The sequence below is a fragment of the Poeciliopsis prolifica genome, unplaced genomic scaffold, assembly GCF_027474105.1.
Source record: "Poeciliopsis prolifica strain line A6 unplaced genomic scaffold, Auburn_PproV2 SCAFFOLD038, whole genome shotgun sequence".
NCBI classification, from domain to species: Eukaryota; Metazoa; Chordata; class Actinopteri; order Cyprinodontiformes; family Poeciliidae; genus Poeciliopsis; species Poeciliopsis prolifica.
Window position 1 is genome coordinate 3132590 of NW_026562413.1, and position 19824 is coordinate 3152413.

A 19824-nucleotide genomic window follows, 5' to 3' on the forward strand; every position below is an offset into this window, starting at 1 on the left:
ATTTTTACAGCTTTCTAGGTAAAAGTGCGTTCTCACCTGACACTTCTTCACTAATTGTCCCCACTCTCAGTTCAATGCCCCGCCAGCGACGTGCGATACGACTCATCGGGTGTCATCCTGAGCCCAGGGTGGCCGGAGAGCTACCCGAACCTCCAGATGTGTTCCTGGACCATTAATGTGGAAAAAGGATACAATGTCACCATAACCTTTGAGAGTTTCCACACAGAGAAGGAGTTTGATGTGCTAGAGATTTTTGATGGTAAGCAAACTCTCCACACACCTCTACCTACAAACATTCAAGTATTTTAAGAAGATTAGCATTGATAAGCTATGTTAAACAATGTCAATCTGTATAAATATATCAGTCTCCTAATTTATCAAAAATTCATTGAAGGGATAGATTTTTCCTCCTTAAATTATTGTATCACACTTTTAAAGGCAGGAGAAATTTGGAGATAACAATTCATTAACCTTCAATCAAACTTGATCCAACTTTAATTAAAATGCAAAGATTATAAGAAAATCCATCTGGAACCGGTAATCAATGTAATCAAGAATTCATTTTATTTTTAATCACACTACTTACTAATTACAATTAATTAACTAACAAGAGATGCAGAAACAAATCTAAAGGACAAAGATGCCACAGCTAATGCACATATTGCTTTGTTTACACTTAGAAGTGAATTTACGGTTGAAATTGAATCTTTAGAATACTTATCAAATAGATGGATTGTGTATTTTCCAGGCACATAGTTCCATTTTACAGCACAATCAACTAACTATGTCACCTTCGGTTGTTATGAAAATGCTGTATCAAACATGATTTACAAGAAATTAGACTTTGGAATTTGACGCCTTGAATTTAACCTGTCTCCTTAAGAAGCTCCTGTTCTTTCAGAAACTTCACCGTCACAATGTTATCACACCAGTTCTCCACCATGATGCACTTTTTAGCCGTTCTTAGGAGCATTGGTTTATATTGTTAATATGATAAGCTCAGGTGTTCACTAATTGCTGCTGCTGGGCTGTGGGTGGAGCTGTGGAGAGGAGCCGACAGAGGAGGGATGACCTGCGTGTTGGAAGCTCAGCTGGACTCTCCAGCTTTATGTTGTAAATAGGCTCTTTTCTTACTTTACTCGTCTGGTCGTAATTTGGCCTTGGTGACATTGAAATGTCACATTCAAATAATATCTGCAATTCATTCATAACTTGTCAAGGAAGGGTGTTTTTGTTTCTCAAAGTTGGGTTTGTAATCTGATGTATTTGTCTTGTAATCATTCTACTAAACAAAAAAAAATCATAAAATGGTTCATATTTTAAAGATTGACACATGAATAAATATGTAGTTTACTAATCATTAAATCTTTCAATGCTTTGTAAACTTCCAAATAATTAATAAACACTTGGACAAAGACATCCTTTCAGCCGAACAAGAGAGTTCATTAAAACATTCAGATCTTGGAGATTATGGGATACCAATTGTAATAATTGGAGGCTAATTTCCTGTTAGATTATCATGGCTAGAACCAAAGTCCAACAAGGGCATCTTAAGGGGACTTGGTGGAAAGCAGTGAAATGAAGTGAAAGATCAACTTTAATTTGTTTTTGTACCCAGCATGTTAATTAAGTTATATTGAACTGGAAAATATAAAGAAACAAAGTGTCCAAATGATTTTCTCTTTGTTTACCAGTACTTTGTCTCTTGTCTCATGTAGGCCCCACAGCCAACAGCCCAACTCTGGCAACGCTGAGCGGAGACCTGCCAACACCCTTTAACATCACAACCTCCGGTCATCAGTTTCTAGTCCGCTGGTCTTCAGATCATGGCACCAACAAGAAAGGCTTCAAAATTCGCTATGTTGGTGAGTACCAAAGTATGTATCCCAACTTTACTTTACTACTATTTCATATTATAATGCATGGAGAGCGAGTCAGACAGAAGGACTAAAAATGCCATTTTTATCTTCTAATCAATGACAAAAATTCAAATATGAAGACATTTTAAGAAATTTGGTTCCCCAATACACTTCATTTGCTTAACTCATCTAAACGTTGTTAGACTTCTGTCTGCCTCATAAAGCAGTTTACTGACTTGCCTGATGGGTTAGTCCTCAAGTTGTATCCATCTGACAAAAGAACTTGATAAATACAGATTGTGTTTTACTAAAAGTTTACATGTGAACAATCTAGCACCTGGTCGTGCTGAGTACAACTTCACGCCACTGGGTAATGAGGCATGAGTGCTCTATTCAAGGGCGTTTTTGACAGTTAAAGAGCAAAAGACAGTTTTACCTTTTCACAGTTTGCTTGTTCACTCCACAGCCTCCAGTCAGGGAGGCTGTTTCTTTAACCTTTAAAGCCCCGCTGCTCTGTATGATGAATTACAAGCCTTCCAAGATTCTTGGTAACCTTCTTTGGCTGGACGTGATTAATGTGAGCATTGACGGAAGGTGTTAAGCATGTGTTGTACTTAAAAACACAGACCGACTACGACAATTTTTTTTGACCTGCAAAATCAGGCCAATGACAGAACATTTATTGCTTTCATAGATTGTATTTAAAGGAGAAAATGTGGGACAAGTTTGCATACTATTTCCCAATAAGTCCACAGATTAGATATTTTGTACATAATTTCCTATAATAAACTTTCTAAAGTGAAAAACTGTTTACACTTAAATAGTTGTATATAACAAAAAAGTACATTTTCGATATTTTGCAACAGAAAAAAAATCCTTTTTACTGCTTTTGTGCTTTTTTTCACTTTTTATTGATACTGAGATGTTTTCCCACAGTAAGATCTGTGACACTAAAGAATGATTTTTGTTTTTGCAAAGGGTACTTCTAGTCACTATGGATTCAAAGACTACCGCAGCAGAAGATATCCTCATTCTTTTTCATAATGATTGAACTTTTGCAACAAACAAAAAAACATAAAAAGAACTAATAGCATTAACAATTTGTGTGAAACATTTAGTCATGACAATAAAGCAAAAAGTCATATTAAATGTAAGGCAGCAAAAACATTTTAAAAACTCAACATTTTTATTTACTCTTAGTAGATTGCCCTGTCATTGGCCATAACACAGAGGAAATTTTACTGATTCTTTATCAAGATGAATAATGCTTATTATGAGATCATGTCATAATTTTTCTTATATTCACCAATGACTTCTGAGTCCAACATAGTGCTTGTCATAGGCACTCTTAACAGTCCTATTATAAAGCTTTCCTAATAAAGATTCTTTAGTTTTCTGTTCAAGGCTTTTTTTAAAAGATTTTCTCAAATTGTACAATAATTGGTGTTAATGTGGTTACAATTTAAATGTTATTACATGTCCTCTAGCAGGTTTTTGTACCATTATTTTATACACTTGGAGTTACAGGTTGAACAATATCCTAATAGAACGTCTGCAAGTTTCAAAATATGACGTTGTTTTAGTTGTGTGGGTGTAAAGGTTGTTCCCAACACAGTAGCAGTTGAAGACTGGTTTTATCCTTTTGTGGTTCAAGTAAAGAATGATGAATAAATAAATTTGTGCCTTACTGTCTGTAAGCCCTTTTGTTTCACAGAATTTACATTGTTTGTTTTTCTAAATGTTTGTTCCACCGCAGCCCTGTATTGCTCCACGCCAGACTCGCCGCTCCACGGCTCCATATCGTCTCAGACAGGCGGCCATGTTAACAGCGTGGTGCGTTGGGCTTGTGACCGCGGTTACCGTCTTATAGGCAATGGCACGGCGACTTGCCGCCGTACGTCGCAGGGCTACCACGCGTGGGACTCTCCTGTGCCTGGTTGTCAAGGTACGTGAAAATGTGTTTGTGGTTAAAGCAATTAAAACAAAATATTGTTTATAATTGCATAAATGGCATAAGATGAAAAAATAAGTGCTTTAAGCAATGATGTTCATATATCGGCACAAAAAAACAAGTTATATGAATTTTATTAAACAGTCTTGTTTTGTCGCTGCTCAGATTTAGGAAATATTGCTGTTTCATTAATGGTAAATCTGTTTTGTTTTATACAGTTTCCTTCCTATTTTTGTGTAAATTAAATCTTGTTTCCTTCCTGTTTTGTCCAGCTTTGTTGAATCACAACTGAGCTGGAGAAAACTACCACAAAAGCTTAATCAGGAACTGTTATCAAATTTATATGGGCCAGGAAAATCAGAGGGGGATATTAGATGAGGTGTGAGATTACGTGCTGTAATTTGCCATCCACTTCATGTTGTCTTGTTATCTACAAACTGATAAAGCACCCGGTGAAAATACATTTATTTAGAAGAGAAATTTAACAGTGAAGTTTATTGTTATCTTTTCTTGCACCTAATGGATGTCAAGATGATAAAGGTACAAAAACACAGATTTATCTCAAATAAAACTAGAAATGGAAGGAAAGTATTCCTTTCTCTACATATTCATCTTTTTCTGTGCATTCCAGATTTTGCAGAAGCATGTTGAAGTCTTATTGCAATTTCTTACATACATGAGAAAAGAGCTTTATTTTTGTCAAAGCTGTGTAATAAAGAAGGACTCTCAATTGCTACCATTGTCATTTTTCAAAAAACGTAAGATTTCTTCTGTTTTTGAAAAACTGCTTATTACACTACTTGACAGGAATTTGTGATTTTTTTTCAGAAAAGTGAATTTTTTTATTTATTTTTTTTATTTTTTGGTTATTGATGGTGAATATATTGTAAAACAGACATTCCACACGAAAGTGAAAGTCTGATTTATACTTTGTGGCAGTTCGTTACCAGAAAAAAAAAAAAGCTCAACTCTTAACACCAAATTAATTACTGTTTATAAAATATAGGCTCTTTTAAAATAGTGCTTGGACACAGCAAATTTCCAGTTGGTAAATTTTGCAAAACTAAAAATCAGATGCTTACTTCGGGCACTTGTTTACCAGAAGACGTGCTCATCTCTTAGCAACAGATTAACAACAAATATTGTCATTGTTCAAAAAACATAAGATTTGTTTTTTTTTTTCTCTTTTGAAAAACTACTTATCTTATATCACTTACTACTTGACAAGAATTGTGCAGTTGGCAGAAAAGTGAGAGAATTTATTTATTTTTTTGTCATTGGTGGTAATTATATTATAAAACATACGTCTGTAGTAAGTGTTCCACCAAGGTGACATCTTTGTACTTCTGACTGGAACCTATGCCCTTCCTCTGTACTAACTGAGTGTTCCACCATCTTCATTTCTCTATATCTGGCCGTCCTCAATGCTCTATTTCTATGGTAATTAATCCTCTCTGAAACTGTCATGTGTGAGTGAGACACAGAGGGGGAGGCATTTCAATGCTCTCCTATGCTTTACTATGGCAGGCCCCAATATGTGTTTTGACACTTTCAGCTCAACCAAAAGTTTGCAACTGCCCACAAATATTTAGCTAATTGCTCACAATGTCAAGAGGATAGTTTGGTGGAGTCAAAGTGGAGTTTTTAAATCCCAAAACTCTGCAAATGTTCAATCATGGAGGTTGTAGCCTCATCATAAGGCATCAAACAAAGTGTAAGAAGTTTTGAAGACTGATAACTCCCTTCATATGCTACAACTTCATCTAACTTCATCTAAACCGATAGAAAGTTAAAACCTGGAGAGAATTCTATCTTCCAACAAGACATACATCAAAGCTGGTTTTGTAATGGACAAATTAGAGTAAAATCAAGACACTGGAATGGACCCAATATTGGCATCATTAAAAATACATCTAATATTTTTAAAAGCCGAATTTTTACCAAGAGACCAACCGGTTTAAATGAGCTACATTTCTCTATCAAATGCATGGGGCAGAAATCCAATTGAAACTTTTTAACAAAAATCGTCTTGTCAAGTTGAAACATACTAAGGCACATTTAGTTAAATATTAGTGAGGGTATGTTAGTCATTTTATCTGTGTGGATGTCAGTGTATAACATCTTTAAACTTGTGCACCCACTTCTTAATTTTAAAACTCATTGGAGTTGTGCATTATTGCTCTAAACCACCTCTAAAATTGATTCAAAAATAATAAATTTACACAGAAATAAATATGACATTAACAACTTTGATGAGAGGATACAAAACACTGCCTGGAATTGTGACTCTTTTTTTTTTTTCTTTAACGTCCACAAATAAAACAGAACACAGTAGGTGTTTGGATGTTCTCACAGTGTATCCCGTTCCTTCCATAGCCGTCTCCTGCGGGCCACCCAAGGCACCAATAAATGGTGGAGTGCTAACTGCTGACTACTCTGTGGGAACAAGAGTTTCTTACTTCTGCAACGACGGATACAGACTATCCAGTAAAGAACTGACATCAGCCATCTGTCTGCCTGATGGAACATGGAGCAACCATAACAAGATACCGAGATGTTCTGGTTAGTGACATACGCATCCTGGCACCAGGCTGAGTAACATACGGACCAAATCTCAATATGTCATGATTTTGATGCAAAAGTACCAAAAGCAATATTATTGGATTTTCCCAAAGTGAGTAGGTCTAACAAAGCTTTATTTTCTCCTGTCTGTGTAGTGGTAGTGTGTCCCAGCATTGGCTCGTTTTCTCTGGAGCATGGCCGCTGGAGGATTGTTAATGGCTCGCACTACGAGTACAGAACTCGCATTGTATTCACCTGTGATCCAGGGTACTACAGGTTAGGCCCCGCCCACATCCAGTGTCTAGCTAATGGGGTGTGGAGCTGGAAGAACGAGAGGCCACACTGCCAGAGTGAGTAGCAAAGATGTAATAATAAAATGCCCATAGCACTAACAATAAAGTAGTAAGCAGTGTTTGCAGCTTTTTCAAAGGATAACTTTTTCTTCTTATTTCTTTGTTGTCTATTTTTTGGAGTAAGTAAACACAGCTGTAACATCCTTCTCCATGTATTTCTCCTCATTTTGGCAAAAGCCTCTAATTAAGCTTTAGATATCCATTTGTCGGGGAAATTGCAGGGGTTTTCATCTTGCATCTATAATTTTTCTCCCATTTATGCTATTTATATATTATATATTATAGAAAACTTCAGTGAATCACAAATGTAATGTCTTATACAAGAGACAGATTGGAAATGCAATCGTACTTTAAACTAAAAACCATAAGTGAACTGCAATGCAAAGTAACTTAAATAGAAATCTTTCCATATTATTCCTCCGTTTTTCTTCATGGGTTAATAATAAATGTGTTGATCAGCGTTTCACCAGCTGATTATTCAGTTTTTCCTTTGAGATCAGATGTGCTGAGTGAGGTTATGGGAAAACTAATTTTCTTTTAGACATGTAAAGCAAATACAGACTCATTTGTATAGAGATTTTTTCATTTAATAAATGTTGAATCATCAGAAGAAAACTTGTCTGCACATTCCTGGATAGAATGATGCAAGGAATCAAAAATGGAGGAATTCCTGCAAGGCAACAGTTCCACTAACTGCATCTCCATGTATAGTCAGTTATAGTCAGTTTTTAGTTGCAAAGAATTTAATGGGCCAGAAAAAAATATCTGATTTTGTAGTGTTTCTCCTGACAATAACTGCTTAGAGCCAGTCAATGGAAAATATAATGATTTTGAACTTTGGCTTATTGATTGCTGCATTGCTGAAACTCCTGTCACACTCCTTCAAATCTGCCTTGTGCATCTAGAATAGGTGAGGAAATGTGGCTGTAAGTAACTAACATCAAATGTCTTTGCATCTGATACTTTAGTGAATGCTGTTTGACATCCAGCTAAGCTTGACTGTAGAGCATTTTTGGGATATGTGAAAAATTCAACATCATACAGGTTGTAACTTAGACATGCTAATAGGAGCTGCTGCTAATCAATGAATGTAAACACTACATAAATATCTCAGGATTAATCTTATAATCACAGTACTTTTTTCCCATCCTACTCTATGCAGAACATTTTCTTTTGTTCTGGGGTTGTTTCAAACACTTTACATTAAAGCTTTTTCTCCTTTCTTGTATCCGACCTGGAGAACGAGAGAGGAAAACAGATGGTGGCATAACAATAGAAATTTTACATCATTAAAAGTGGACTGAATAGTGTAGTGTAGTTTAATAGTGTAGTTTTTGCAGAGTTGTTTGTTACCTGAATCATGAACTTGTTACCTATATAACACGTTCTTCTCATTTTGCCCGTAATGCTTGTGCCAGAAGCTTCATGTCAGCTAGAATCACCTAGAATCAAAACCTGGCTTACATATAAACCCATCTGACAGTTCTGTCATAAAAAAAAAAAAACCTGTAAAAGCTTGTCATTTTATATCGACTGTCATGTTTAAATTCTTTTTTTTTTTCTTTCATCTAATTTGATGTTATCCAAAGATGACAGAGTCACCATATAAGGTTAAACTTTCATCCTTCCAATCCATAATTTAACCTGGGAGAGTTGACATTTTTAGCTGTCATTCAGGAGATCTCTTTCTGGGATTCTTTGACATTTTGGATCACATTTATTTTCATTCAAAGAATACTGTGGCACTTCTCCATGTCCTGTTATTTTCTTCACTGGGCACTTTGTAAGTGGAGCAGGAGAAAAAGAGCAGAACCAAATTTGCCTGCTGCACATCTTGCCAGGATGGTGGCACTTCTTGCTGAAACTGAAATGAGGTCCAGCAGCTTCTCAAATTAACCCGGTGCAAAAGTGGCTAGCAGCTGATTATTAAATTGTCTGTTTCCAACCATGTGTTACAGTTATCTCATGTGGTGACCTGCCTTCACCTCACAATGGAAAGAAGATTGGCACTCAGACGACATTTGGCGCTACAGCCATCTTTACGTGCGATGTTGGCTTCATGTTGGTGGGGTCAGCTGTCAGAGAGTGCTTCTCATCTGGACTTTGGAGTGGAACGGAAACAAAGTGTTTAGGTCAGTAATCATGAAAATAAGCTACATATTTTTCATAGAATGTTGTGGTACATCTAGAGTAATATATTTTAGCAAATCAGGAATTTTCTAATTTTCATCCAAAGCTTATAATGGATAACAGACACTGCTTCATCCACACCCACAAACATACTTTTTGATGGAGTATTAGGAGCATTGTATGTAAAAAAATTTATTTCTCATTTATGTAAGAAGAAATTTAGATATAATCTGATGTTGAAAAGTCACACATAATAAATATTAATTAAAATATGCATGCATTTATTTACTTGGCCCTTTCACTCCAATGTGCAAACAGTAACTTGCCCCAAGCAAACAACTTGAACTATTTCTCAGATTTTCATTTCAACATATTTGAACAATTTAGCCAATTTTTAATGGCTACATTGGAATAAAGTTTAGCTAAGAATACAAATTCATGAAACACCTTTCAGATTTTTATTTGTAAAATAATTAGGAAAAAAAAACATATATGACTACACACTACTTTGTGTTGGCTTTTTGCATGAGATCTCACTAAAATCCGTTGAGATTTTTGGCTGTAATGTGACAAACTCTAAAAGGATTCCCTGAGAGGCGATACTTTTGTGAGGCTCTGTATCAAGACACACTTTTAGAATGAAAGGGAGGAAGACGTGATTTTTCCACGTCAATCTAATGAGGACAGGTATCAAAGGAAGGGTCCTGGCCCACACCTCATGTCTGGCCTCACAGCTGCTCCCCTCTGACCTTGTCCACCTCGTGAACAACACCATCTTGGCTGAGCTGCGGCTTCACTCTGAGTTAATTTAGAACTTCATTTTTTATATATGATTCCCACAGAAACTGTATCTTTCTTCTGCCAGCGTGCCAGCCAGGGGTAACACGTGTTATGACAGGGAGCTGTCATTTTATGGTGAAGCCTCAGCAGGAGGAAGGCTTGAAGGAATACATCACAAGCTAAAGGGAGGGAGCCGGCGCTGGATTTAAATACAAATACTGTAAAGCTTCATTTAAAATGATGATGGGGCGTAATTTAGTTAACAACAAATAGACAGTTATGCTGCAAAATGTCATAGCTTAAGTCTCTGGTCATGTTTCAAGCTTTTGTTTTATTTCTCTATTTTCTATTCTTGTCAAGCTTCAGTCATTGCTCTTTTTTTTCTCTGCCTTCTGTACCAGTTTACACATCGCTTTGATGGCTTGTTCTTGTTATTGTTGCAATACTTTCTAGATGTCCTCAGTTGTCCTTGTTCTATCTCCCCAATGCACCATCTGCTCCATATTCCCAACCAGCTTACCTGTCTCCACTTAACAATCACCCCTCTTAGTCATTTGTCAGCTTCTTTGTGTATTTCATGCCCTGTTGGCTCAGTTGGCACAGTTTATTTTCTTTTTGAACATGGGACTCTTTTTTTAAGCCTTTTAGATCTCGAATGCTCCTGAGTACCTAAATATGGGGTAAGCTCCCACATCTCATGACTCTAATAGGACATTCAGTCAGTCATCTTGGTGATCTAAAAATCAGAAAATATACTTTTATTATCCATTGGTTTACTTAGAATGGGCCATTTCCTTTAGTGTGTAGCAAATAAGGTTCACACAAATAAATCCTGAAATGCACAAAATATCTGACTAAAACGAAGAAAAACCTTCCCAATTTCTTCCAACAAGAGTCAATGTCTTGACTATTTAGAAATGTAGTCTACTTGGAATTGGACAGAAAGTTTGCTATCCACAACTGTGCCAAACTTTTTAAAATAAGCTACATGTTCCACTTCCTGATCTTTTATACTGGCTTAAATACAGAGCCTGTCTGTCAGCTTTCCTCTGAAATACAGCTCTTTGGTTTTACCAAAGGCCAAGATTGCTGTTGTCAAACCAGTGATGGTTTGACACTGAAAGTGGATAGGGTTGTTAAGATATGGGGAAATACAACACTTTTGTATTTTATGGTAATATCACAGCAGAAAAAGAAACTTGTGTCAAGTTGGACATATAGGTCAATTTACAGTACCGAGATATGCAAAGATTTCTTAAAACTTACATTTTAAAAAGCATTAAAAAAAATTCCATCATGCTCTTCCTATCATTTAAAATCCATTTAGTAAGACTCTATAAAGTGCTAAAGTGACCAGTTTTCTCTAACCGAGTTGAGCATAAAATAACATAGTGCTGTCTCTTCCAGACCCATTGTTGCACCTTCTGCTTAGCTGGCTGAAAGAAGGCTACTACACCTTTCCCTTGTTCCCTTGACAATAACAAACACAATACAGTTGTTTAGAAATACCTCCAACAGCCTAAAAAGAAACTGCTTATCATTCTTATAAAAGTTTTAAAACTGCTCAATAAAGTTACACTCAACATGTGTGTCAAGCATATTGCAGTGTAGCTGTATCAACTAATTAATCCAATAATATAGTTTTATTCAAGTGACTATATGAAGAGATAAAGAGCAAACTTTGATATTATATACTGTTGCAACTTTGAAACTCCTACATTTAGCAAGTGTTTATTCTGTAATTTTGCTGGATCTATGCATATCTTTAATTTTATTTAACTAAAGTTCTACTAAATTTAGCAAATTAAAACATGAATGTATTGAATTAACTACAAATTTTCTAAATTACATTAGAATGTTATTTTTAAAAATATTTGACATAATAATTTTTTGCTTTTTCTATATGTAGTAAAAATTATGTCATAATTGTTTTTCCACATTTTCTCTGTATTTTTGTATCTATTTTTCTGTAATGTTACCTCATTACAGAAAAATGCCTATATGTAATTTAGTAAGAAAACTACCAATTTATCTCGTTTGGTCTCATTAGGGTCACATTAATGACCCTAATATATATCCATACTATTATTGTGACTTTAGTCTCGATAGATATTCAAGCTGAAATCTGCAAAACATGTTATAAGAGCATTTAATATTGCTCGCACTAAGTGATCCTTCGAAGTAAACAAATAAGACTTTAATAAACCATTGTGGCTTTAGGCTAATAATTGATTCCCTTTTTGTCTGTGTTCACAACATATTCAGAAAAAGTCCGATTTGTGTCCCCCCAAGGAGTGTCCTTTAACTCAAATAATCAACACTTCAAACACAATGTCAGATGACAAAGTTAATATGATGCAACCTTTTCCTCTTCTGGTTCTCTTCCACCTCCCTGCCCGTGTTTAAATCGTTAGCTTTTGCTGACGTTGGAGTTGCAGCGAAGGTTTTATCTACTGTAAAGAACAAAATCAATACTCAATCCAAAAAATATCTGTGAGCAGAAAAATACGTGTTCCCTTCTGACTTTGTGAAATGGCTTTTAAGTGGCTAGTAGTAGTGCTGCACATCAATCAAACTTGTGTGAATGAATCTTTTCATGGAGTAAATAGAAGTCCCCAAAATCATGTGAACCCTTTAAATGTCTTCATTTGAAAGTTGCAGATGAATGAGTTGAACTAAAATGTAACAGAGTTTGAACAAGTTTGTAGCAAAAAGTACTTTGGATCTTGCTTTGGATTTTTTGACACACTTATTCCAGATCTATATTTTCTAAAGTGACTGGTCTTCAGATTACACGATGCTGTCATATGAGACGATAACCCAGGAAAGCACAAAAGAAATAAAAATAAACATTTTCACAGTTGTTTAGCTAATCAAGGGAAAAAGCTGCCCTAACCAACCTGGTTCTATTAATGAAGTGTTTGCCGGGCTTTCAGTCTTGAATTGATGGGAAAAGCAGAGTTCAGTACCAATAGCCACTCTCTTACCAGACCTGTAGAATTTACAAATCACGTAAATAGAAGTTTCTGTCAGCATGAAGTCGGCTAAAAGACCTCAGAAAACATCACATCAATTCAAACTTCAAAAACACATGTGAAGATTAACAAAGTCACTGACATTTATCAGAGTGGAAACAATTACCAAGCTTTTTGTTGGGATTTAGGATTCCAGTGATAAGTTATTCAAAAATTAAGAAAGCATCAAAAAATGACTCACTTTTCCTGAAATTGACTGGCCTTCAAAATAACTGCTGTTTTTCTTTTGGTTTTTTTCTGTCTAGCTGGCCACTGTGGAATCCCAGAGGGAATTGTGAATGGCCAGGTCATCGGGGAGAACTTTGGGTACCGTGACACAGTTGTGTATCAGTGTCTGCCTGGCTACCGCCTCATAGGCTCATCGGTTCGAATCTGCCTCCAAGATAACCAGTGGTCCGGACAGCTGCCCATCTGCATACGTAAGGAATTTGCCTTCTGTTCTTACAACTCTGCTAATTCATAGAAGTGGTTAGAAACCTCTTGTAATAATACTTACCATACTGGTTAGCTGTCTGAGAAAAGCAGATTACATTTTGTTTTGTTGGCTCCTAGCTAACAGAAAGACATAGACCAATTCTTCTATGTTTTGTAGAAACAGGCAGCTCTGAGCCTGAATAGTCCAGCTATTTGTTTAAAGTTTGATTACCTTCTTTCCCTCAAGAGCTCAAGAGTCAGTGAAAAACAACTTGATAATCACTTCAGGGGCATACAAATGAAAAACACTGGAAAACAGCCTCACGTTGGAAAGATATGCTGGGTGACAAACTGCTTCCAAGTTTCTTAAAATAAAATTGACTGACCAACAAATTAAGGCAAATTTATAAGCGTGAAACAAGTATACTCTGTCTTCGAATCTGTCTTAAAAACTGGTGTAATGAGATGAATTTCTATTGCTCTGAAGCCTTGCACAGTTTTTATCAATAACAAAGGAGGAGAGCAGCTCAATTTCAAATTTAACTGCCTTGGAAATGGAATAAAAACTGTGATGCTTATTGACAAAGACATGTTTTCCAAGCCGAGTTGAGGGAGAGTCAGTCAATAGAGATAACTAAATCAAAGTTTAGCCTTGGATGTGAGGCGATTGAGCACATCATTAAAACAAACATATTTGTTCTGGTTCAGGGGTAACAAAATTCAGGGAAAACTGACTATAAAGTGTGTATGTACAAAGGAGCTATTTATTATTGTTATTTTTAATTACTGACTGTAAACTGTACAACAAAGAAACATAAAAACGTTTGAGATGTTTTTATGTTCCCACTTTTTGCTTTTCAGTTGTGTTCAGGGTTTTAGTTTGAGTACATTTTATTCATTAGAATTTGAAAATATGAAAAATAAGATAACAGAGATAAGGCCGCTAAAGCACTAAGTTCATCTGCAGTTAGTTTTCTAACATCTAATTTTTTTCCTTAAGAAATCACCTCAAGATAATGGCCCACATGTGGTTATTTGGAGACAAGCTAATTATAAAGGGAAAACGTGGAGAGAGAATGTTTGATGAGCCCTTATTGATTAAATTAATTAATCAGGCATCAGCAGTTGTTTCAGACTGACCGGATATGCTGTATTTTCTATCTAAATGAGCTGTAAAATGCAAATGGATTAACATTACCATAATAAGTTACACTATTTCAATAGAGTGGGCTTTTTATAATGAAGTTGGGAAGTAAAACTATTCATGATGAACACATTGACAACCAGCACAGCTGTTGCGTGGTCAGCTTTTGAGGGGAGAAAAAAACAGTGGTGGATTGGCAACCAGTGCTACTCAGGATTTACAGCCCCACACTAGAATCCTTAAAGAGCCAGAGGCACAAATCTGTCTTATTGGTCTGGGTTGAGATTATTATTGGGGCTTGAGGACACAACAGAAGGCTCTGATGTGTCCGGGCTGCTGTGGAAAATTTTCTAAAATTGGTCACTTGCTGTGAGTGTCATGATTTTTTTTTAAAGCCACACAGAGAGCACAGTGGAGGTGGTGATGATGAGGCCAATTATAGGGCCTAGCTTCCCTAAAGCGACAGGACCAATTGTTGACTAAATTAGGAAGACAGAGTTGGAGTCCAAAAAGGAATAGCGGGGGCTGCTTTGTTTTAAATATTACCCATAAACAGAACGAAATGTTTAATATAAAAACTCTCTAGTATAGTTTCGTGAGCATGTATTTGCATTTTGAAGGACACACATCTGTGTTTGTATGGCCAGGATGACTTGTGCATCCCTTTGCATGTTAGGGAGTCTCTCTAAGCTGTAGCTTTATTGAGGTTATTCATGCAGGAGTTATTGAGGGAAATTATTTTACAGCCAAATTATACTGTAATTATGGAGATGAGAGGCTCTTGTTTAGAGACACAAACAGAGAATGATGATGAGGCTATGAAATGTGTTTGAATGTGTGCGCGTGTGCAGCCACAGGGCCTGCTGGCAGTGTCAGATGGCTGCGTATCTGCAGCATGCAAAGTAACTTCTGATTCTCGCTGATCGAGTTTCTTTGCTTCTGCCTCTCTCTTGTGGCCTCTTGTCTTCATTTCCCTTCACTCTAAGATTTCCTTTCTCTCCGTTTTCTTCATCTCCTTATGTGTCCACTCTTCCTCTTCCCTTGTTTTTCTCTTCTCTGTTTTGCCACCCAGCGATCGTCTCTTTCTAGTTTATGTGGGCTCCTCTTCTCCCAGATATATTTCAAACCGGGAAGTTGGAGAAGGGGATGAAAGCGAGATTCTGCCAATAAATATTGGATGTCTGTTTATACAATCACCACACAAACTCCGAATAGTTTCAGTGAACAAAGTAACCAAGATAAATAATTACAAGGAACAATGACAAACAGAGGACACTGAGAGTGAATGCAGAATACGACCAAAAAACAGTGACTGAAAATTGGAACTATTATCATTTCTTGTAAGGATGTGAACAAAAGGCTTTAAAATCAAATAATAATATGGAGATCCAGCAACTGTGTGCATCTAGCCTGTGTATGGTAAAGGGATAAACCACTGGCCTTGGAAACCACATGTAGGTTTTTCAGTCACTTTACACTGTTTTGCGAAAGGATTTACACCCCTTTTTTAGAATTTAGCATAGATTACAGTATATTTTACTCAGAATTTGTGCTGTAGAGATACAGAAAATGGGGGATAATTATGAAGCTGAAAAAGAAATAAAAATGGTCTTCAATATTTTCTCCAAGGAAAAGTCTGAAGCCCTTTTTCACTTTTCCCCCTAAATAAAATCCAATTCTGGAAGAAAATCTGTTATTTGCTGTAAAAGTTTTGATGCTTGGACAGAGGTTTATCTTGCTGCAGGCCACACCCCTAGAATACAGTGGGAGTATAATTAAATCAATTAAATAAATCTGTTAGAAGCACCTAAATCTATCTGAGAAAATTGATTTTCACAGACTCTCTCCATGATTAAGCTTTAGCCGTTTTACAAAGAAGAATGGGCAACAATTTCAGACAATTGTATGGTAGGGAGACGCAAAAGACTTCCAGTTGTAACTGCAGTGAAAGGTGGTCCTGAAATGTTTTACGTTTACAAGATCAATAAATATGCTTACCACATTTCAGATTTTTTTTATTTAAAAAATCGAAAGCCATGCGTCATTGCCCCTCTATTTCACAATTATCTATCATTTTGTGTTAGTCTGCTTTACAAAACCATGCATTAATATTTCTGGTTTTATTTTAAATCTAAAAAGTGTCAGGAGTACTTATTACTTTTGCATGGCATTGCAATTATACATTTATTGAAAAGTTGTTTACAGGCAATATTTGTTGTTTTAGCATTAAAAAACATATCCTAAAACTTATATTTTTGATATTTTTGGCAATATTTATTGCTGTTTAAGTAATTTTGGGGGGATAAGTATGTTGCATATACTTTTGTTACAATAACCATGAACTCTAAAATAATCCAAAATCCACCTAAATTATTTCTCTGCCTTAATTTGATATTTTATATCCAACTTTTACAATCTGTGATGGGTTCTCTTTAATTCATGTGGTAAAATTTGACTGTTCTTATGTACTTCAGGATTTATAAACCATTTTCTTACAGTTCAGTCAAAACTGCTAACTTTGTTTCCACATTTTTATTTAGCATTTTTTTGAGTGGGTTTTTACTTTCTTTTCTTCCTCTATTTATTTATTTACTCGCTTTTTGCTTTTTGCTTCTTTTTTTTTGTCAATTTTTCACCTTCTGGACCAACATTTTTGATTGCCACTCTGATGCCTGAGCTCATTGAAGTATGAGATAGTCATTGGAAAATGTAACTTATCCTGGTCATAAAATCAAAATATGTGAATATAATTTTTTTTTCTCAGTACCAGAGACAATGTTTTTTATCTGCTTGATGTAAATGTGAATCACTGTCAATTTTTTATGTGTATGAGGCCTGTCTTACAAAGCTCCAATCACAATCTCCAGCTGTCATTGGGAATAGTTTGGGGACATGACTGTCAGTTTATTCCCCCTGCTCTACTAAATAAAACACCTCAATGAACATCCTCAAAGAACAGTGATCCCATATTTTCTTTTTCCTATGGTGGCATTCCATTTGCTGAGGATGAATATTTCAGTGGTGCATGTTTCATCTTTTGCAATCTGAGCCACACAGTTAGTTTTGTCCTTATTTTAGAAGTTTCTTTAGATACAAAGTTGGGAAATTGTTTCTAATTTAATTCGAAGTGATAAATTGGAGACTTACGTTCTTCAAAAGGGCACAGCAGGTATGGCAGCTAATAATCATAGGTCAAAATGGTGCATGTTATAAAATGAAAGCTTCCGAGATATTTTTGGTCATTAACCTGTATTCAGTTTCATGCAATGTGAACATTTTCCCCTAGCGATCAGCTGTGGCCACCCAGGAAGTCCCATCTACGGCCGCACGGTGGGAAATGGCTTTAACCTCAACGATGTGGTCAGCTTCGTTTGCAATCGGGGTTATGAAATGGAGGGGCCTGCGCGTGCTCAGTGCCAGGCCAACAGGCAGTGGAGCCACCCGCCCCCAACGTGTAAAGGTGGGGAGAAAAGTTAAGTGTATTGACCCCTAACTTTCTTTTTTTAGTCCATTCTTTCTCACCATTACTGCATGCTTCTGCTGCTATGGACCCAATTCATCTCTCAGCCCCAATCCTTACCTTAGACCATCACTTCTTTTTTTCATTTAATCTTTTTTCTTCTATCAGCTTTGTTCATAATAAACACATTTGCCTCTATGAACTTCTGTTTGAGAAGAAAAGTAAATTCTCTCTTGAAATATGCTTTCTTTTATCCCTGTAAGCCTAGGATTTAAGTCAACTTTCCTTTTGGTAACCTGGAATGACTATACAACATACAACTGTAATAAGTTTTTATTTTATTTTTTTAAACTGGGGGCCAGGGGGATTTGTTTGGATTTTCCCGAATCGGCACAGCCTCCAAAGTACATATCTGGAATAATACAGGTTCAAATATACACATACACCCCCACTAATATTTGAATAAGCAGCTAAACAGGTGACGCTTTTAATGACTCGCTTGAAAGGTTGGACTGGTTGCATGTTCCAGCAGTGAACACATGTTGAACTGTTTCCAGACCTGCTGAAAATGTGTGAGCTACACCAAAACCTGAGCGTGAGCAGCAAACACATCAGCTTAAGTGAACGTCACGTAATCTGCCAAATTGAGTGGTCGTATTTCCAGCCAGGATCTTGGCTATAATAAGAGATTTTTAGTCAGGTTGCAATTTGAGAAGAGAAACATAAGCCTAATGGTTGTGCAGTCAATATTTGAGCCTGTATTAACATTTTTCATCTTGTGTGAATTAGAAACAAAATCAAAAAGAATTGGAAAATGTGTAGCCAAGTTTTTCAGTATTACTTACCTTGTATGTTAGTTTGTCGTTCCATGATGAATCAGAAAAAAACATTTTTAGTGGTTGCCAAGGTTTAAACCTTTATGTTTTTGTTTTTTGCTGCTAGCATTTATAAAATATGCCATTGAAATAGTTGGATAAGAATATTAAACTGCATAACTTTATTAAAACCTTGTCACTAGTTGTCCTTCAAAACCCAAGCTCTTTTCATTTTTTGTCGCATTATTGCTCTGAGATTGTACTTTCTAAGCAAAAAACAGTGAAGAATCCATTGGAGCCAAAATAAATGACTCTCCCTGGTTCATGCCAAATAACACAGGTTTTCCTCCTGTCTGTCTTTTGTGTTTTTTGCATGTCCGTCTCTGTGTCTCTCTGTGTATAGTGGTCAACTGCTCCGATCCCGGCATCCCAGCCAACTCCATTCGGCAAAGTAAAATAGAACATGGCAACTTCACTTTCGGCACGGTGGTGTTCTATGACTGCAACCCTGGTTATTATCTGTTCGGATCACCTGTGCTGACCTGTCAACCCACCGGACAGTGGGACAAGCCTCTTCCCGAATGCATAGGTTTGTAGATGAGAGGGCTTTCGTCATACTGCGTGAGGCAAAAAGGAGCTGATCTTTCAGTCTTGATCTGTCTTGATGTGTAGTTGTAGACTGTGGCCATCCTGGCTCTCCACCCAACGGCGTGCTGACTGGAGAGAAGTTCACATTTGGTTCGACAGTCCGATATTCCTGTCTGGGTGGGAGGCAGCTAAAAGGAGAATCTTCTCGGATGTGTCAGCTCAATGGGATGTGGAGCTCCCCCATGCCCTTCTGCTCGGGTGAGCATTTTAAACTTCAGAATATACAAGCTTCGACGTCCAGCCCATACCAGGGATTCTGATAGATGGATAAAAGGTGTCTAAAACCTGTAGACTCGCCAGAGTGTAAAGTGGCATGCTTCACATCTTGCAGGTACACTTTCTTAAAGCCTTCGCACTCAGTTGGAGGGATAATAGGGGCCTGGATGAACATGCAGAGGAAAGGTAGCTGCATGAAAAGTGAATGTAGCAGTGCCTGTCTGGTAAAACATCGCTGGAATGTAACCTTGCCTTACAATTGCTCAGTTCTGGACTTTAAAAATCATTTTCTCTCCTGGTTTAAAATCAACACTTGCTGACCTTTAGTGTCATTTTAGAAAATCTAAGGGTGTTTATTTGACTGTGAACTGAGGGGTACAACCAGGTACAACTAGGCACCATCATAATCCTCTAACATGCTTCACAAAGGATTATTTTCTTCCCTCTGGATTTTCTG

At 36.6% G+C, this 19824-nt stretch overlaps 1 protein-coding gene across 1 annotated transcript in view; it reads left to right on the plus strand.

Annotated features, from left to right (window-relative positions):
• The window catches only part of csmd3b (CUB and Sushi multiple domains 3b), a 356525-nt gene that overhangs the window by 314213 nt on the left and 22488 nt on the right, over positions 1-19824 (plus strand). Inside the window, exons 49-58 of the mRNA XM_055053697.1 lie at positions 71-259; positions 1719-1865; positions 3616-3804; positions 6187-6372; positions 6528-6722; positions 8684-8857; positions 12916-13089; positions 17515-17688; positions 18907-19092; positions 19176-19349. Coding sequence (XP_054909672.1) covers positions 71-259; positions 1719-1865; positions 3616-3804; positions 6187-6372; positions 6528-6722; positions 8684-8857; positions 12916-13089; positions 17515-17688; positions 18907-19092; positions 19176-19349 — 1788 coding nt within the window. The remainder of the gene's footprint in view (positions 1-70; positions 260-1718; positions 1866-3615; positions 3805-6186; positions 6373-6527; positions 6723-8683; positions 8858-12915; positions 13090-17514; positions 17689-18906; positions 19093-19175; positions 19350-19824) is intronic.